The following is a 22384-nucleotide window of genomic DNA, read 5'->3' on the forward strand; positions in this document are numbered from 1 at the left end:
TCTTTACTAAAAAATATCTCTTTGTAAAAATCCCTACGAGCAACCATTCTTAAGATATTTAGAATGGAAATAACCAATACCTAGTCAATACATGTCATTATTGGCGAAAAATAAATACATTGAGTAGATAGTTATTTCACTGAAATAATAAATTTGGGAAATTTTTATTTTCTTAAATTAATCATAAATTTTTCTGCAAAAAATGATGATAAAACAATTTCTGTTGAACTTTTGGCACAAAAACGTTCCAAATTTATCATTTCAGTCTAATAACTATTTAGTCAACATATTTAATTTATGGCAATGATGACAGGTGTTGATAATTTTGATTTCAAATATCTCGAAAACCATTACTCGTAGCGATTTTTACCAAGAGACCTTTTTCACGTAAAAAAAGTCGCAAATGTATATTTTTTTTACTCAGTAGTTTTATACAGGTACTAACGAAAAGTTATTGCTCTTCAAACCAGTTAACAAATATGTAGGTGGCGCCCTCTACTAACAGGAGTCATACTGACATCAAAATCAAATTTCTCATGTCAAAAAACTCCCAGACACTAATTTTCATCCAAATATTGGCGTTGCATCAGAAATTATTTGGAAAAAATCGAAATAAATATGAAACTTCTACACCCTGTATCTCCGAAACTAAGCATTTTAGGACATACATTTATACGAACTTTTTTACTTCTTTTTATTTGCAGAATACGCTGCCGAAGTTTCCGGAATACAGTTCGGACCACCTTGTATATTGTGTTCTAGTTGACCGATTTTGATGATTTTTAAGCAATTTGTATCTAAATTATTTAAGTTTTTAGTGTCTCTTCGCTAAATTAAAAATGAAAGTTGCCATATTTCAATTTTTACGAGGGAAAAAAGATGTTGAAATTTTGGGGAAAATTTGAAACACTCTGTGAAGTACGTTAATAAAGCAAGAAACTTAAAAATCGTTTTATCGTCTAGGTGTATCTTTTCTCAATAAGTACTTGTTTTTTTTTGTTCATCTCAACAGCTTTATTTTTTTGAAGATATTCGCTTTTCAAGAAGACACTAACAGTTTTTCGTATTTTTTACCTTAAAACTGTGCCTTTGCTTTTAGTTCTAGTTAACAGACCTATAAAATAGTGTTTATGATGTAATGTCACTGTCATTGAAAAATCATATTATTATTATCTGTTCGGCAGTTATTCTAGCAGATATTTTTTGTTCCCACAAGCATCCAAACCGGTTAGAAACTTCAACTAGTAAAACGTAGCTGATCTAGTTAACCTAACCCTGTACAGTCACCCTTTTATAATCTGCCCCCTAAGAAACTCATTCGAATTCAGAAACTTCCTCCTCAAAGACATAAAAATTTCTGGTAACTACGTATTAATTTCCCTTGACGTAGTTTCATTGTATCCTAACATCTTTATTTATTTTTTTTGTACCCTCACAACCTTTAGATCTTATAAATATAGTAATAACAAAAAAATCCAAGATATCTCTAAATTAGAAATTATTCCGCTGAATAAATTTAAGCGTGAGATAAACATTATATTAAATAATATCTTTTTCAATACAACAACTTCATGGCTACGCAATGGGAGCAGCAATTTCTGCCATCATTGCACAACTGGTAATGGAATATTTGGAAAAATATGTTTTCTTCTTCTTCTTTCTCTGCTTATCCATTAACGGATGTTTGCGACCACACTTTCCATGGCTTCCCTATCTCTGGCTGTATGGATCAACGTTTGTATGTTCGGCAGCCACGACATTTTTTTCCGTCCCAAACCTCTTCTGCCCTCGATCTTGCCTTCGATAATTAACTGGAGAAATTGGTTTTATATGGTTATACGCATTACGTGACCCAGGTATACAGTCTTTCTTTTTTTATGTGGTTGAAGAGTTTACGTTCTCTATTAATACGTCTGAGCACATCCTCGGTTCTTATCTTGGCCGTCCATGGTATCTTGAGGATTCTGCGGTATATCCACATTTCGAAAGCTCCACGCCGTATAGAAGTATCGACCAGACGTAGCATTCCACAAATCTCAATCGAATCTCAAGGTCGAAATTGCTACAGGTGAAGACTTTTTTAAATTTCAGGAATGCGCCCCGGGCTTGTTCGATTCTGCACTTAATGTCCCTGTCAGATTACCAGTCCCCGTGAAGCCAACCTCCCAGGTACTTGAATTTTGCGACTCGTTCTAAGAATTTTCCTTCGTATGTTAAGTTGGCGTCTCTAAACTCATCCACATCTCTCGTGACAACCATAAATTTTGTTTTCTTTGTGTTAATGGCAAGTCCCCCATGGCCGTTCGCTAATTTTACCCGTGCTGATTGGCGCCAGTATAGGTTTTCGATACATCGGATGTCTTTCTGGTCTAAATCTAATCTCCTGGGAAGCTGTATAACTTTATGATGTTGAACCCTATCGAAAGTTTTTTCTTAATCTATAAAATATAGACATGCGTTCTTTCGCTGGTCGTAGCAGTTCTGTACTAATATCTGCGTCGCGGCCAGTGCTTCCCTGGTGCCTAACCCCTGTCTAAATCCAAACTGTGAGTTACTCATGGCAATCTCACACCTTCCGTACAATCTCCGAAGTTCCAATGTATTTTTCTCAGGAATATTTTTAGAGAATGACTCATGAGACTGATGTGTCTGTGTTCTGCACATTTTCGTGCGCTGATCTTCTTTGGTATAGGGATAAAAGTCGAAGATAACCATTGCTCCGGATAGTGACCAGTGTCATATATTTGGTTAAACAACTTGGATAGAACTGCAATGCCTCTCTCGTCCAGAAGTTTGAGTATTTCTGATGGATCTCATCCGGCCCAGCTGCTTTATTATTCTTCGCAAGTTGTATTTTCAATCTCTTCTTTCGTAATAGAAGGTCTAGTTTTTTTCCGACTGTGAGTTCTTTGTCCGGTCGATTATCATTAAAGTGTTTTTCTACATACTCCTCCCATATTTGGCGCTTTTCGTTATCATTTAGAATTATCTGATTATTCTCGTTGATTGTTATACCTATATAGGCTCCATTTTTTGTACACTCCAACGGTTTCTTTATGTTTTTTATGGAGATTAAAATCATCATGTTTGTGTTGTAGTTTGTAGTTGTTTTTTAAGCCATTCATTTTCGGCAATCCTGATTTTCGACCTTATTTAACTCTGTAGTACAGAGATCCACTGTACTTGTCCTTGTTATTTTTGGCTTTTTACGTTCATCGATGAGTAGCGGAATTTCTTTGGTGATCCACTTTTGTTTTTATTGTTAGGTCTATATCCTAGAACAGTCTGTGAGGTGGTTTTTAGGACATTTGCTATTTATTTTCATGATTGTGTCACGTCATCTCCTTCGATTTTGTGAGATAGTTTCTGTATCTGCGAATTTAACTGGTCAGTTAGATTGTTTTTGACGGTTGGATTATGTAGTTTATCCAGTGTTATCCAGTTGGATTATGTAATTATCCAGTATTATTCAGTTAAACTTGAGGAATGCCTAAATTGAATGCTTAAATGCAAAAACTGCAGAAAAAATTCAGTGCCATTGAATATGTTTTAAACAGCATAAATACAAACATAATATTCTATAAACGATATGTCGATGATTGTATTATGGGCCATAATTTATCGCCTTATCTCAAACAATCAAATATTTACTAGATGGACTACAGACTTACTAGATGTACTATGGACTAACAAATTCAACTTTCTTCTGTAGGTACTTAAATTTTGTTCTACCATCCAATATATAAAAAATACAATAATAGACGTGTTCAATAGAGATTTAAAAAAAAACTAGCCCTCAATAAAGAGAAGAAATAATAAAAAAAATATATAAAGTAACAATAATTATCCAAATAAATTAATTATTAAAATATTGAAATAAAGAATTTATAAAATATATAACACGGAAAATATAACGAGCAATGAAAACAAGAGAGAGAGTCAAAATTCAACTAATTAAGTATATCTCGATGCCCTATATTGAAGGTGTATCCAAAAAATTAAGTTCATTTTAAAAGTTTTTTGCCTCGGGTACAGATACCGCCACGTTTTGGAAATAGCTCAAAAGGAATAGCCACTAACAAAATTGAACGAGGCAACAGGAAACGCCAAAAAACACAATCTCACCATGCCCTCCTCACGAGTAGTTGGGCGACGAAACGCGACCTTGACCTGCTTCGAAGAGTTGTTCGTATAGTGTAGAGGCTGTTTAATACAGAATTTTTTAATAGAAAAAATATATTCTAAGATATTTTTAGTAATAGAAAATAGAAAATGTCAGTATATGATAATTTAATACAGAATTGTTTAAAGAAAAAATATATTCGAAGAAATTTTTAGTAATAAAATTATTTATTTTTCAAATATCCCCATTTCTCTTCCCCAATATTAGTTGTTTAAGGAGCAAGAACAATGTGAAGAGGCAAATTCAAGTTACAGTTACGAATTATATCATTATTCACTCAATTTCTAGCGAGTTTATCCTTAATAGATAGTTATAATAATTATTTCTGCATAATAATATAAACATTTATATATAGAATAAAATGTTTTAATAATTAGTCATGGTAAATTTAACTTACATACACTAGTACTAAATGGATAAGAAGTTTTCGAATATCCTTTGGTACCATTCTCATTTACAGCTGCTATTTTAAATTGATACCAATTTCCAGGTTTAATAGCCTTTTTCAAAAAACACTCTGTCTTATCTGTTGTTAAGAATGGTGTCCATTTAGTTAACTTGGCTTCAGTATAGTGTTTTCCAGGATGGTGTCGTTCTTCAATTAAGAAAATAACAGTTGATGAATTATTCAGATTGTAATGGCTTTTTTTCGTCCATTGAATATGTACAGCTCGCTTTCTTAGTTCTGTAATGATTATCTCCCTTGGTATACCGGGAACACCTAAAATAAATATATATTTTAAACATATTTTAAAATGTTGAAATTAGTATTTCCCTGGGTATTCAAACTGAAAGGTTTACATATTTTTTCATGGTCATAAATATTATTATCATACGTTGATATATTCAGTACTATAAGTACAGGATGGCCCAGTGCTCAGAAAAAGTATTATATCAGTTTTTCTAGTTGAAATTCTCACGCCAACCTTTATAAAAAATACGCGGACAATTCAAACGCACATTTTAAAAATATTTTCATAGAAATATAGAATAATTAAAATATATTTCTAAAATAATGTTTTCGTTGGGCCAGCACATATTTTTAGTTAAAAACCCTATCACTAGCCAACATGGCGGAATTTTAATTCATTATTTTATAAAACTGACATGGAGTCGGGCACAAATCATCTGCATTATATCATATTTGTGTCAAAAAAGAGAGAAACTCGTGTTTCGAAAATGAATCAACAATAAATGAAAACCTACGTTTCCAAAATGTTTCGATTTAGCGCTATCTGTGTATAAATGTCAGACTAATTACCTTTCAACAACGCCAATCAAAACTTCTGGTCAAAATAATTAAAAACGTTTATTTTTTTAATTATTATTATAAAAACTTGAGGAATGCTTAAATTGAATGCTTAAATGCAAAAACTGCAGAACAAAATTTAAACAATAAAGTACGGTTCTCATATCTGACAGAATATCAAATAAATTATGGAAATTGTTCAGGCACAAACAAAAAAGAAGTTTCGAAAAATTTGTGACACTAAGGTCTTTATTGTTATTTAGTAACCTGTAGCGAAACCATGTTTTGGTAAAATGTTCTGTACTGTTGTAAACATAAAACGATTTATGTTACGAAACATAGGTATCAAAAATGTGTCGAATTAATTTCAGAACTTTTGTGACCTGACACAAACACCATCATTGTTTCGAAATTGTTTCGCAATGTTTCTCAGCATAGATTTTGTTTCGATTCTGTGTCTAAAAATGCTATTGGGCTGTAACCCTCTGTTTCCATGACATCGTTAATCTCTTCTCTCCAAGATTTGTTCCCATAGGACTCCACTAGGGAATTTTCTTTATCCTCCTACGGATGCTGCTTCTTATGATTCCATGTCACTTTAGTCTTTTTCCCGCTGTGATAGTCACTTTGTTTTTCCCCAATCTACGACTATATAACTTTCTCATTTTTTATTCGACGTATTTTTAGCATTCTGTCATCATCTCCAGCATTCTAATTTCTGCAATTTTTTTTCAATATACTTATTAATCCAGGTTTTAGGTTTTCATACTTCAATCACGGAGTTATACTGTATAGTCGGATTATTATTATATATTTGTTTCCTTGTTGATATAGGTATTTATCAGTAATACGGACTGCAATTCTTACGTTTTCCAAGACTTCTAACAGTTATGTTATGTATGTTCTGTTCCAATAATTGCCAATTATAAAGTTTGTTGCCCCAGAAATTATGTTTTTCTTTTAACTTGTGATGCTTTCCTGATCGTTGGCCAGTGGTGGCGTACTTTGCGAGCGGTATGGTGTTAGATTCGCGGCCGGTCCAATCGCTTCATTTTTTTTTATAAATTATTAAAATTAAAAATAGAGCGACAACACAAGCTTACCCTAACGTGTACAGACTGTTGTTGATATTTTGTACAATACCAGTTTCCACAGCCATACCGGAAAGGACATTTTCAACAATAAGACGAATAAAAAAATATCGTCAAAATTCCAGTTCTAAATAAGACTTAATGGACTGGCAATGATGTCTATTCATAGAGAGTTACCTATTTCAAAAAATTAAATTATCAATGAACTGACAAAAAGACCTAGACGACTTGATTGGGTCTTATAACAAGCCAATTAAGTAAAAAAACAATTTATTAAAAAACTTTGACTATTTACTTATTTTTTATCCCCCTAAGACCAATTTTTAGGTACGTTTCCTGCCTATTTATATACAGGGTGTCGCAGATATAAGTGCAAGTATTTTAAATGGTTAGGTTAGGTTAGGTTATTAACCCAATACCCCAGAAACAGGCAGAAACGAACAACAACCCCCAGAAACACGCCCATGAGGTTTTTTTGCGAAAAAAATGTTGAAACTTTTATATTTTTCTTGACATTTTCCGGAGAATATTGATAAACTTTTAAGTGCCATTTGTTCCACTTGTGTAAGTGTAACTAGATCAAAAAATAATGCTTCCTAATTTTAATACTTAACTAATTTGCAAATAAATATAATCATACCTACAGCAGATGACAATTGGTCTGGCTCTTGACAGGTAATTCCACAATGATGAGCACAACATTTTTCTAATCTAGGGCAATGAGAGTCGGCATGGCAAAGCTCTAGACAAACCCTGGCGAAAGGTGACAAGATAGTGGTGTTCTGAGGACATAAACCAGGTTTAATATAAGGCCTCAGTAAGCATTCCCTTAAACACTACAAAAAGAAAAAAAGGGAGAACTATTATGAGAATTAGCATTAATTATATAGGGTGTCCCAGAAATAAGTGCAAGTATTTTAAGGGGTGGTAGATCTCGATAAAAGAAACATATTTTCTCTTTATTGTTTTTCAAATAAGTTCAAAATAACGGAGTTATTTTATTTTGAGAATTTCCAAAAAAAAGGATTGTTTGCTCAAATTTTGAGAACCACTGGATCTTTTCTGTATTTTCTTTCTTGTAAATTTAATCTACTACCTATGTTGCCATATTATCAAGAAAATATGTTATTTAACTAAAAACTAAAAAAAAAAAAAAAATTTAAAAAGAATTCCGAATTTTCAAAATTTTTTTTTCGCGAAAAAAACCTCATAAGCGTGTTTCTGGGGTTGAACTATACTACCAGTTAAAATACTTGCACTTATTTCTGGGACACCTTGTATAATCATACTAAAATAACTAATACCACATATTAGTATAACAAAACAACTCGAGGAACTTTTTTTAATTTTTTATATATTCAAATCAAAAAGTTTCTCGCTTACCAATCATGATACAATAAAGTTAATGTTTGAAGTTTATTTTCCAAAAAGAAATACATTTACTATGAAACTTAGTGACTTCAGCTATTACCGCCTATGTGTTCTCAATCGATTAAATTAAAAGAGTATGTGACTAAATTGATTAGTTTAGGAGTTATCGTGTACGAAAGGTAAACAACATGGTTACAAATTTTTGAGAAATTTTTGACATTTTCCGGAATAAGAAATTTCTGACCCCTCCAATAATCTGGTCGAGATGTTAAATCGCGTGAGTTTTTTTAGGGGGCATTTTTTACGATTCTAAATAATTTTTAAGGTGCTAACGTTGAAATTAAGCGTAGAAGTCATTTCGAAAATTTTAGCGTTTGGTCGCTACATTATATCAGCAGAAAAAAAAATAAATGTGAAAATAAAAATAAGATGTTTCCACTCCTTACACTACGGCGAACTATTGTTGAACCCTGTATAATATCGGGTATCAATGAAACTTTTAATTGTTAATATTTTTAATAAATAAATTACTGTGAAATTACCATATCTTATAAAACTTTTGGGGTGCTATTCAGAACTCTAATCGGAGCTAGTTTTCAACATTGTATTTTGCTTATAAAGTTGATTTCTTTGTCTATCTATAGTGTCGGGCGTCAATAAAATTTATATTTGTTGATATTTTTAAAAATTAATTAGCACATCTTATTCAACTTTTGGGATACTATTCATAACTGTTTTTCAACAATGTATATTTTGCGCGTAAAGTGGATTTTATGTCTATCTACCGGGTACATCTCAAAAGTGGCTACCCCTTTAACTTTTTTACTTCTTCAGATAAAAAAAACGAGATTTGGTATGCTAGAATATGACATAAATTAGAATTGATTGACGTATTCAATTGTTTTTGGTCACTTCCTGTCTCATCGAAAATGACTACAACTTTTGATTTTTAAATGATACCTACCCTCGGTATTTTTTTATTGTATTCGATAGAAAATGACACTCTGAATAGAATGACATATCATATGTCAACTTTTGACATTTTGTCATATGGTTTATTTGAAATTGTAACATGCGGTTCATAATGACAATTTGACTTGAAATACTAAGTGTATGGTAACAAATTATTCGTAAAAAAATGCTTTTTCCAAATATGCTAATGAACCACCCTCGTTCCATTTGAAAACATAGAGATATGATTAAGGTTTCCATAAAGGCTTTTGGAAATTCCGGACAAGTGAACTCAGAAATCTGGACAAAATCCGGGCAAATGGACTATGAAATTCGGACAAAATCCGGACGTCGCAAAAAAAGAAACTATAAATTTATTTATTAACTTTCACAGGACACAAATAATAACCCCAGAATGAACAAAATATAAACCAAAAATAAACATTCGCTTTCCAGGAGTGCACTAAATGCGAAAAATTTGGGCGCCAACGTATATAAATGGGTACTTTCGAACATGTGTCGGTTAAGTAGAGTTGTAACATCGTAGAGATAATGCTTTTTCTAAATATTCTAATGAGCCACCCTCGCTCCATTTGAAACCGATGAGATATGATTAAAAATAGATTTGGGCGTCTTTTAACAGGTTAGGATAAGACACGAAAAACATTAGGTGATGGAATCTATTTTCCCAAGGCTAAGGCTCCTTGATTAAAAATTAGTGTTTTTAACACAGCCATGGCACTGATGGCACTATAGATTGAAATTTAAAATACAATTTTTATTAAAGAGAAAATGTCAAAAGTTGACTATGATATGTGTCATTCTATTCAGAGTGACATTTTCCATCGAATAAAGTAAAACAATACCGAGGGTGCTATTTAAAACTCAAAAGTTGTAGTCATTGCCGGTTTTCACAGGAAGTGACAAAAAACAACTGAATGCGCCAGTCAATCCTAATTTATGTCAAATACTAACAGACCAAATTTCGTTTCTTTATTTGAAAAAACACTGTATATAGGGCGTGAATGAAATTTTTAATTGTTGATATTTTTAACAAATCAATTAGCACATCTTATAGAACTTTTGGGGTATTATTCAGAACTCTGTTCAAAACTATTCTTTAAATTATTTTTAAATCGGAAAGTCGATTTTGACTGCGCAGGCTGTCACTTTATTTATGTGCCATATTTTGGTTAATACAATAGAAAATAGAACTATTTTAATTAATAGTCAGAAACTATAGAACTCTTCTTATAAAATATATTTTCACTCTATCAGAACTGTTAACCAGAATAAAAAAGTGCTACGTGAAGTTGGCACCCCCAGTTATATCTCCCAAAATTACCCAGAACTACCGTATGATCGAAAAAAAAAACGGCGTCCAGTTAGCTGGGAAATGACGAGCAATGACATTTCCCATATAAAATGACAGCGATCTTCATTTCATAGCCATCGCTGACGCCGTTTTTTTTTCTATGATACGGCATTTTCCCTCGTTGTCAAGAGCTATAGAACAATTGCAAATCTATCTAGAACTGTCAATTTTCAGTTAATTTTTCGGAAAAAGGGTGCCAAGACGATTATAATGTTTTGCTGTTTTTGCGAAGACATTTGTAATTAAAAGTGAATTTATGTATGTAACTTTTTTGGTGAAAATGTAATGGTTGAATTATTTATTAAATTGTCAACTTACCCCTTTATTTTGACTTCTCCAACACTTTGCTTCACATCTAGCTACAAATAAAACGTCGTGACCACTATTGTATATCGGGCGTAACTTTGCTTCCGACTTAACACAAATATTCAAACAAAAAATATTAAAAACTGTAAAAAATATGAAGTTCACACTCATCTCTGCGTCATTTAATAATTACTGTTCCCTCTGTTGCTTTAAAATTTTTGTATAATTATTTTTTCTTCACATGACTCTTCGGCTTTCATTATATCTTCCAAGCTTTGTCTCGGTTTAATCTAAAAAATAATAGTAGATGTAAGAAATTTTATTTATAATATGTATATTTAATTGGATCTAATATATGAGCTAGTAACCACTTAATGCAAACACCATACGATGGAATAAAAACGGTGTCAAAGACGGCTGGGAAATGACAATCGATGATAATTTTAGCGAGGGCAAGTCCTAGACGTCATTTATTTGGGTACTCTTCTTTATATTTTAATGGCGCTTACTACTAGTCGCCCTTAGAAAAGTTGTAATTTATTTTTATAAAATAAAAATAAAAAAAAATCTGAATTTTTAAAAACAAGGTTCAAGAATAATACATTTTCCAAGAATTTATTTTTATATTGAGTAAAAATGATTTTTAAATAGTGTAGTTTAAAATTCGAGAAAAATAATTTGGAAACAGATATGTGTGTCTGGAAACGTTCTATCCTTCTTAAATCTTTCAATAATTAGTGTTAATTTTTGACAAGTTTTATGTCAATTTTTAGTAAATGATGTCTAGAAAATAATTCTGATTGATTTTGATTGACCTCGCCAAATTATTATTGATTACCATTCCCCAGCCGTCTTTGGCGCAGGGTACAATAAATACAAATATTTTTCATATCAATATTTGTTTTTAGTTGTTGAACTGGTGTTAGCGATAAATATGTTTATAATTTAATAACATTTGTGTTTACTTTATACCATATAGAAAATATGAATGTTTATGATAAATGTAACTTTGCGGTACAATGAAACAATATGTTTTAAAAATTTTTATTTTAAATTAAATACATTTAATTTTTTTAAAAAGCTAGGAATTTAAGCTTTAAAACTAGCAGGAAAACTTTACATAATTTCTTAATCCACATACAATAAATTCTTAATCCACAGCTTAATCTCCGATATTACCACGGTTACGGCTTTACTCTATGGTTACGGTACTAAAAAGGATGCTACAGAAAAATTCCGGTGGCTCTCAAAATGTTTTAAAAATATACTATACAGGGTGAGTCTTAAATAAGTGCAAATATTTTCAGGGCTGGTAGATCTCAATAAAAGAAACATATTTTCTCTTTACCATTTTTCAGATAAGTCCAAAATAACCGAATTATTTAAGTTTGAAATTAAAAAAAAAATATTTTTTTTGGAAAAATTTTTGAGAGCCACCGGATTTTTTCTGTAATTGCATCCCTTTTAGTGCCGTAACCAGAGAGTAAAGCCGTAACTATGGTAATATCGGAGATTAAGAAATTATACCGTGGGAAAAGTTGCGGTGAACAGGCAGTTCTAAAAAGTTTTCGAAAAATATACAGGGAAATTTAAAAGAAAATGCACGATTGTTAACATCTATTTTTTTGTGAAAAAAACCTCATAGACGTGTTTCTGGGGTCGAAATATACCCTTGAAAATATTTGCACTTATTTAAGACTCACCCTGTATATATATTTTTTTTTAATTTTAACGTAACTCGGTTATTTCGGACTTATTGGGAAAACGGTGAAGAGAAAATATGTTTCACTTATCGAGATCTGCCAGCCTTGAATATTTGCACTTTTGCAAAAAATCAAAGCTATTACGTATATCTATAGTTTTAAAGTCTATTTTCTAGAATTCTTATTGCCTAAATTATAATCGGATGCATAAGATATGGTCAAATAGCAGAATAGATTAAGCAGACTTTGGAAGTTCAGTTATAATTAATTCTTATTAGAAATTACATTGACATTTCTTTACTCTCTACAGCCTATTACCTCTGGATCCAACAGAGTAATATTATTATATTTTATTTATATATATATATATATATATATATATATATATATATATATATATATATATATATATATATATATATATACTATTATATTACTATTCTACAATTTGTTTTTTATCTATAGCACAGGGCAGATACATCGTTTTACATGGTTAATGGTGTTACATGGGGGACCTTCAACAAATTAGAGACAAGCTGCAATTTTGGATGAAACTTCATTTTGTAGATCTTTAAACATCCTGAAACCCCAGCGATGAGCCGTTGAGTCCGTCACCCCAAAACCACCCCTACAAGGGGTAAAAATGGCACTTTTTTTACTTTTTCTTCAATAACTCTAAAACTACGAATTTTAAGAAAAAAAGTCGCGAGTAAAAAATTGAAGAGAAGAAAATTTCCTACCACCTAGGTAAAGAACCAAAATTTTTAGAATTTCAGTGGCGCAGGTGCGAATTCTTTAATTTAGGAGGATTGTTTTAATAACCCACCATTCTGTGTTTAACTTCAAATGAAAGCATTTTTGAGATAAATCTCGAGACCAAAAATTTTATTAGGATACAAGTTCCTATAAAAACGATCTTTTTAATGAAGGTAAGTTACTAGTGGCGGAGATAATTTTTTTAAATGTGCGTTTTTACATTTTAAAAACATTGAATCGCAGTTTTACAAATAATTTCCCATGAAATAGGTATATTGAAAAATTTACACGTTTAATAACAAAATAAGAAAAATCTTAGCTCAAAAATAGGATAACTTATCTTAAGGATAGTCCTCATTCACTTCCACATTTGTTGGGTTTATACATGTAATTTGTATCTGTTCTGTGCATGTAATGCCATTGCATTGACCACATGTCATAGTGCCGGTGAGTCCCATTCGCTTGCATGTACATGCTCTTTTACAGCCTCCCGAAGAGCAATTGCAAAAAACTTTATCTAAAACCCATGTAGGACCAATGGGCTGGTCTGAATGGATTGGATTAATCTCTCGATTTTTCAGATTTCAACCCCAATCTTGCGGTGGTAAATTGTTATTTAACCAAGCCTGTACCCTGCGATATTTTCAGATCTTTTTTCTCAATACTATAATTATATATCATATCACTATGGTAAAAATGAAGAGATACAGACCAAAAATGTGGAGCAGAATCGCAGATCTGCAGGTAAAAAATGGTACCAATTATATCTTTCTCGAATTTATCTGCATTGAAGGTACCAAAGGCAGATTTTTTGTCAAACAACACCAACAAAAGCAACTTCATTCGTGCGCTCGGAAAAGTATTGTTGGAAAATGGAATCAATGTTAAATTCGCTGATGGTGATGCCGATACTCTTATTGTAACTACAGCAGTCGCAATAAGTGACAATTTACCAGAAGAGACCGTAGCAGTAGTTAGCGAAAATACGGACATTATAGTGTTATTGATCATTATTGCCACAAGAGATTGTTCCGGGAAAGGTGTCAAAACCAAATAAAATAATCGACATATCGGCCTTACAACAAAAATTGCGGGATATGAAGAATGTGATTCTTAGTGTCCACGCTATATCTGGTTGTGACATAACGTCTGCTGTGTTCAATAAAGGGAAGATTAATTTAGTGAACTCCAGCCAGAAGAAAAAGTTATGTGAGCTATTAAAAGAGTTAATAATCCCGAGGCTACAAAGGAGAAGTTACATCTCAGTTTTTTTATAGCAGCATATGTCAAAAACTCGACAAAAAAGTAGATTTGGATAGTGCCAGATACATGCTTTATCAACAGTACGTAGCTAAACGAAGTCTTAATACCAACTTTAACTTGGCATCATTACCACCTACCTCCAATAGTGCGAAATATCATGGACTTAGAGTTTTTCATCAGGTAAGTTAAATTTATGTTGCCTTCAAATGTTAAACTAAATTCTCATTTTTAACTTACAGGTACAGGCTTGGTTAAATAACAATTTACCACCGCAAGGTTGGGGTTGGATTCTGAAAAATCGAGAGATGAATCCAATACATTCAGACCAGCCCATTGCTCCTACATGGGTTTTAGAGAAAGTTTTTGCAATTGCTCTTCGGGAGGCTGTAAAAAAGCATGTACATGCAAGCGAATGGGACTCACCTGCACTATGGCATTTGGTAAATTCAATGGCATTACATGCACAGAACAGATACTAATTACATGTATGAACCCAACAAATGTGGAAGTGAATGATCCTTAAGATAAGTTATCTTATTTTTGAGCTAAGGTTTTTCTTATTTTGTTATTAAACGTGTAAATTTTTCAATATACCTATTTCATGGGAAATTATTTGTAAAACTGCGATTTTTCTTATTCAATGTTTTTAAAATGTAAAAAACGCATATTAAAAAAAATATCTCCGCCACTGGTAACTTACCTTTATTAAAAAGATCGTTTTTATAGGAACTTGTATCCTAATAAATTTTTTGGTCTCGAGATTTATCTCAAAAATGCATTCATTTAAAGTTATACACAGAATGGTGGGTTATTAAAACCAATCCTCCTAAATTAAAGAATTCGCACCTGCGCCACTGAAATTCTAAAAATTTTGGTTCTTTACCTATGTGGTAGGAAATTTTCTTCTCTTCAATTTTTTACTCGTAACCTTTTTTCCTAAAATTCGTAGTTTTAGAGTTATTGAAGAAAAAGTAAAAAAACGGCAATTTTTACCCCTTGTAGGGGTGGTTTTGGGGTGACGGGCTCAACAGTTCATAGCTGGGGTTTCAGAATGTTTAAAGATCTACAAAATGAAGCTCCACGCCAAATTTCAGCTTGTCTCTAATTTGTTGAACCTCGGCCTGTATAGGCTCTGGGCTACTAGGTGTCTGGATATTAGAAGTAAAATTTTAATATTTAGTCAAAATTAAATTTGTCTTGCTTTATTTGCGTGTGGATTATTCAAATTAAATTTTTTCTATTTTTAGCCAATATAGCTACAATTTAGGTACATTTTTAATGAGTTTAAGTAGCTTTACATTACACAAATTTTTTTTAGAAATATTTTAGTTTTCTCTTTCTCTTTTAAATGAAAGTTAAATTTAAAAAGTTTTATTCGCAACTATCTAACGCAACATGTCAAATAATACCAAAAATTATATAATTTATTATAATTTAATGGAATGCCTATGAATTGCGGTATATTTCTATAATAAGAGAATTTCCTGTATTTTTAACGAGTTTCAAGTACTTTAAGCAATAATATAAACAAGGGCAATATACAGGGTTGTTCACCACATACGACACGGAGTATTGTAGCTAAACGATGATATTTTTACAAATTGTAAGTTTGGGGTTCGTTGAAGGACTATTAGAGCTACAATTTAAAAATATTTTTACAAGATACAGAGTGTCCCAAATAAATAAAAAATATCAAAGTTGTATTTTTTTAAATGGAACACCTTGTATATTATTACATTTTTAGTTTCTACGATTAAAATAAAGGTAAATTTGATTAAGATTTATTATACTTAAACCTTACCGTTTTTGAAATATTTTCAATTTTGTGAAATTGCAGTAAAAATTTTAAGGCTTCATTTCTCCAAGGGTATCAAAGTTTTTAATACTAAATATTTACTGAAGTTTATTTACTGATCAGTTATTGTGTTGCAATAATAAAAATAATACTACCTTATACAGAGTGTCTAAAAATTTATTTTAAATAATTATTAGCTTCAAACGGCAATAATTTCTTTAATTTAAATAGAATGCCCTGTATATTTTAGGAGAATCAGATGCACAATTAAATTGTCTATCAAATTGTATTATACCATTTTTTACCTATCCCTTCAAATTTTGTAGAAAATGCATTTTCTTATAATTTAGACCTCATTTATCAATATATCCATGGAATATTGACATTTTAGATTGTTTTTAAAGCAACAAATGTAGTAATATTATCAGACTAGTAATATTATCGTTTTTAGCAAAACGATAATATTACTAGTCCATTTGTATGCAAAAAGAAAACTATTTAAATCTTTATAAAAGAGTATACCATTAATTAAATATAACACCATTATTTCCGCCCATATCCTAATTAATTACATACTTAATTGTGTTCGTTAATAAATTATTATAAATAAATGTGGATTTGAGTCAGAAATCAATATAATAATAAGTTATCAAATTAAAGTCTCGATATATAAATATAAAAGATATTTCATTTTTTAATGTTGTTATAAATAAGCATTTATTAAAAAATGAAATATCATTTTTAAGATGTTACTTTTTATCACACTGTCTAATGCCCATACAAAATTCAGTTTTTTAGTATTTGGAGCAATTATTATTAATCAACGCAAACAGTCAGTTAATGTAGTTTGAATACTGGAATCATATTAATTGGTCCTCTTTAACAAATATTTAAACAGTTTTTTTTTATTTTTTAATGAAATAAACGAATTATATCGACAATATTAGTATCTGTACTCTTTAAAAATTTGGCACATCTTTAAAAATAATCTAAAATGTCAATAGTCCATGGGTATATTGATAAATAAGTTCTAAATTACAAGAAAATGCATTTTCTACGGAAACTTAAAGAGATAGGTAAAAAATGGTATAATGTAATTTGATAGACAATTAAATTGTGCATCTGATTCTCGTAAAATATACAGGGTGTTCCATTTAAATTAAACAAGTTATTGCCGTTTGAAGCTAATAATTATTTAAAATAAATTTTTAGACACTCTGTATAAGGTAATATTATTTTTATTATTGCAACACAATAACTGATCAGTAAATAAACTTCAGTAAATATTTAGTATTAAAAACTTTGATACCCTTGGAGAAATGAAGCCTTAAAATTTTTACTGCAATTTCACAAAATTGAAAATATTTCAAAAACGGTAAGGTTTAAGTATAATAAATCTTAATCAAATTTACCTTTATTTTAATCGTAGAAACTAAAAATGTAATAATATACAAGGTGTTCCATTTAAAAAAATACAACTTTGATATTTTTTACTTATTTGGGACACTCTGTATCTTGTAAAATTATTTTTAAATTGTACCTCTAATAGTCCTTCATCGAACTCAAAACTTACAATTTGTAAAAATCTCATCGTTTAGCTACAATACTCCGTGTCGTATGTGGTGAACAACCCTGTATACAATGTTAGGAAAATCGACTTTTTTCGAAAAACGCGAAAATGAAGATGGAACACACCTTCCTTGAAAAATATAAAGGATTATATATCAGGCTAGAACAAGCCATCTATGTATTTATGTATATAGAGATGGAACATGTCATCACATCGTACATCCCGCTGGTGCCGGTGTAACATGTTAACGCATTTTTCCATAAAATAGGGTTTAAAATGCCAAGAATTCTACAGGAGTCCATCCATGTTTATAAATGTGGATAGAATATGCCATTAGAAGTACCATACTAATAGAAATATCTATCCGTTTAACTAGTTTTTTAACTCATTTTTACTAAAGGCACTTTCTACATAATTTTTTTTAAACAAATTTAAATTAATAAATATATTTAAATTAATAAGTAATTTTTTGTTGTACTTACAACTGAAAGGTCCAGGGGAAAATTTGATAAGCGCCAATTTCTTATAAATTTTTTATTTTAGGATCTTACAATATTATAGTAGGTCTAACTGGTCCCTACAAAATGTATAAACTCTGCAGGGCAATACGTTATCAACTCCTACCTTATGCTCTCCTGTAAAATTAGTGAAATGGCGCTTGTCATGTTTTCCCCCTGGACCCTTCAACTGTAAGAGCTGTAATCACAGAATATACTAACGAAAAAGAAGCCCAAGTTCCTTGTAATAAATCGGTTCCATTTTCGTAACGCCATCTCTCGACATAGCTGACATTATAGGTTAGCCAAAGGGGTGCGGGGCCGGGGGGAATTGTAAAATACACTTTTTTATTTTAATTATTTTTATTCGCTATTTGCAATTTTATTTTTAAAACATATTATGTGAAACAATCACATAATATGTCTTAAAAATAAAATTACAAACGGAAACAAAAGGAATTAAATAATCTGAAAATCTACAAAGTTTATTGATAAAAAAGTTAGGCCAAAGGTTAGGCTATGCAAATTGATAAGTATATTAAGTATAACCTCTTTGGTATAACATTGTTAAACAAACATTCACAAATCATAACATATCAGATCATAGAACTAAAAAAAGTACTATTACATAAAAACAGGTGATACAATACTTCAAAATTAATTTTAACATAATATCAAAACCGAAAAATCAAACTGCAAACACAACCACACTTATCACAACAGAAATTAACACACACTCCCGCGGCAAATGTCCAAGAAAGACTGATCATTCATTCTGATTGGTCCTGTCCGGTCGTAGCTCACGTCGTATTGTCGGTAAGCAAAATCCCTGTCCAAAAATTTTGACGATCAGCGCCATCATCCGTCATAATTGGGAAACTTTTGCTGGAACCATTTTTAATATTTCACTTACATGGCCCTGGCTGTAATGAGGGAAAAGACCAGGCGATTGCAGAATTTCTACTGGTATTACCAGTCCCCTCTCTTTTCTCGTCTAATGCACCGTTGCTCACATAGGTCGCGTTCATCAGGACGTAGCGCTACCGCAGCGATCACTAATTTTCTGCTGAACGCGCCGATTAGTTGTGAGCGCTCTGGGATCAGTCGTCATTTTTTCCATCAGATTTAAAATACGCTACGCTACCGATGCATGATGGATTAAACGTCACATACGCCAAATGTCACAAAATGTTTTGGAAAACGAAAACAAAGCATTTTGTTTATTGTTCTCGGTTGACTAATCCCCTCGATTTGTGCCAAAAAATGGGCGAAAACAATTTAATATGCATTACTTATGATTTTGATCTAAAAAGCACGTTCAGCAGGACAACCAATCGATGGTACATCGCTCACTGATTAACTTGTCCTGATGAACGCGACCATAGCCTATATACCCACCAAATTTGGCCGCGATCGGATGACATCAACTTTTGACGTTTCTTACGCCAAAACAAACTGACACAGTGACACGTGTCGTAGACGGTTGGCCTTGGTCCAATCTATCGACATACCAAATTTCATTTAAATTGGACGATTTTTTGATTTGATTCATTGGTGATGGGGTTTCGTAGCACCGAAACGTCGTCAAAATATCATGAAAAAATTCCGAGTTTCGGCCCACTAGCACATATAGGGCTTGAGTTACGACGCTCCAAATTCCATTTAAATCGGACGATTTTTTGATTTGATTATTTTTATTATTTTGATTTGATTTGCCATGAAACGTCATCAAAATTTCACGATAAGATAGGGCTCTTCAAGTCCCATCTACATAACGAGTTTCAGCCCCCTAGCTTACCTACATAGAGCCCTAGTTATAACGCTCCGTCTTAACCTTTTCCTTACGCGTCAGTGACAGATCATTGCAATTCGAAAGTAAAATTATATGGTGATATTAATGTCATCAATCGTCACTTCCAAATCAACTTGAGGCCGTTTTCCTCTATCATAAATATGGTATCTTAATAAAACAATGGCAATAAATAGACATAAGTTTAACCTTTGGTTTAACCAAGAAAAAAGAATTATTTTTTGTTGTATTTGTTGTGTATAACTCCATAACTAATAAGTTAAGATTCTGATTACTTAGGTATTCACTAATATAAGTACCTATAATAAAAATAATCGGGATATTTCGTCTATTATATCCAATATAAAACCAACAATAGTACAGTTGAGGGTTGGAATCTTTGATGGAACTTTCGCGTCCAGTGCAAAAGTAGAAGTGCTTTGGTGTATTGTGGTGAATTAGTGTTTTATTTTGCAATCTACATTATTTTACATTTATGACTTATGCCTAGTAACAATTTCAAGTGCTTTATACAGTAAAATCATCATTAAAACTGTCCAGATTGTTAAAATTCACAAAATAAACATTTTTACAATTGAAATGATACATATTTTAAAACGAAGTATTTCAGACTACATAGAAATTAACATGTACTTAGTAACCATTACAAACCTTAAAATAATTAAAAAAATAGTTAAAAATAACTTGATTACAAACAATATTATTGTCATATGATAACCTTGACACAGTTGTTTTGACACACCTTTGTTTGATTTGTAACAAAGAGAAGCGTATAAACAAAAAAGGTATTCGATAATACTTTAAAAGTTTTACAGTAATCAACATATTTCATTATTGCAGTTAAATTACATATTAAAAAAAACACTTGAAGTTTACTAGAGTTTGAAATTAAACTCTCAAAAATTATACTTGAAGCACAAATACTAACAAATCAGATTTTATTAATAAATGTATAGCACTCAGTTTCTACGGTTTTTGAATAATTATTTTAGTTAGTAGTTAATATTTTATTGGGTATATATTGTGTATGTAAATCAAATATTGTATATCATATTGTTCGCTTCAAATTCGATGAATTTGTCAAAGAAATGTAGTAGTAGGTATAGCCTAATCATCAGAGTTAGCAATTAGAACAAATAATAGTGTGAGAAAAATAAAACAGGCTTTTCAATATAGGTAGGCTTATTTCAAAAAAAAATTCGTAATTTCTTTCCGTAAGAATGACTGTAGATAAACCTGATTCTTGGCTATGTTTTCAACTAATAGTAACAGTAATCCATCGTAATTATTACAGTTGAGGTTGGAATCTTTGGTGTTACAAATGCAAAATAAAACTAGCTTATCACAATACTCCAGCAGATTTATTTAATAAAAAAATATTGTTTAAAAAACTATATTATTACCCTGCTGTATAACCCAGCAACCCATTCGGAGAGCTGGGTTGTAAGTTCGTTAATATTTTACCACAAAAAACTAATTAAATATACTAAAACTAAAAAGGTTGGGCGCCTGGCATTCTGACATACTACCACTAAAAATACTTGCATTCATTTAAGACTCACCCTGTATATGGGCGGCCTATTATGTAGCTAGAAACTGAAAAAACATGTATTTTAATATGGTTGATTCATAGTTCTATGGTTAATTATTTTAAATAATAAATTACCTAGTGATTCAAATAAACAACGAATTTAATTTAGAGAAAGTTCATAACTTGTAGAGAACTCAATCACACAGTTTCGTATTTTTAGATAGAAGCTCTAAAAACTTATAATGCAAGCCCAGCCAGGAACATTCTGTATAAACGTATATTATTATACATTATATTGCATTAAAATAAAAAAAAATATAGATTGAATATTTGAATTTGTTATTGCAACATTATTCAGATACTCCACTTTAAAATGGAACTATAAATGAATTGAAACCTATAAACCGTTTCTTATAATATGTATGGTGTACCTAAGGCTGGGTGCACACAGGACACAGAAAGAGCGCAACGGTTTTATATCGGGTAAAAACGTTTTTGTCTTTTATAAAGACAATATGTTTCGAAGTGAAGCAAAATGTTTTATTTACAGTTAAATATGCACGGCAGCAGATGCAAATTCATGTAGTGAGTAAAAATGTTATATCATAACACGACGACACAGCGATCGGCGTCAATCAGTCGGATTGTGACTAAACGAGCCTAAATCTGTTTTTACGCTCGCGACTGATCAATGTGGGATTGCCCATTTAATTTGCACTGAATCACATGAAAACACATGTAGTTTCTTATATTTTTATCATCATACAAATTTATTTTCTTCTACAATGTCAAATCCTTACCAACTTTTTTATAAATGGCTCACATTAAAAAGTTAAAATTTAGTGTGCGGATATCATAAATCTAATTGTTTTTTTTCAGTAAAACAATAATAATACACAGGGTGGTCCGAACTGTATTCCGGAAACTTCGGCA

The 22384-nt window shown here is 31.2% G+C and overlaps 1 protein-coding gene across 7 annotated transcripts in view; it reads right to left on the bottom strand.

The window, feature by feature from the left end:
• LOC115891259 (anosmin-1) overlaps positions 1-22384 on the bottom strand; it is a 47592-nt gene that overhangs the window by 21999 nt on the left and 3209 nt on the right. For 6 of the 7 annotated variants that reach the window (XM_030911689.1, XM_030911688.1, XM_030911691.1 and 3 more), the window contains 3 exons: positions 10539-10816; positions 7164-7359; positions 4581-4904 (listed from right to left, as the gene is read on the bottom strand). In XM_030911689.1, coding sequence (XP_030767549.1) covers positions 4581-4904; positions 7164-7359; positions 10539-10697 — 679 coding nt within the window. In that variant the 5' untranslated portion in view covers positions 10698-10816. The remainder of the gene's footprint in view (positions 1-4580; positions 4905-7163; positions 7360-10538; positions 10817-22384) is intronic. The other variant, XM_030911693.1, reaches the window with a different exon arrangement.

This window comes from Sitophilus oryzae, unplaced genomic scaffold (genome assembly GCF_002938485.1).
Source record: "Sitophilus oryzae breed Bouriz unplaced genomic scaffold, Soryzae_2.0 scaffold_980_pilon_pilon, whole genome shotgun sequence".
Lineage (NCBI taxonomy): Eukaryota > Metazoa > Arthropoda > Insecta > Coleoptera > Curculionidae > Sitophilus > Sitophilus oryzae.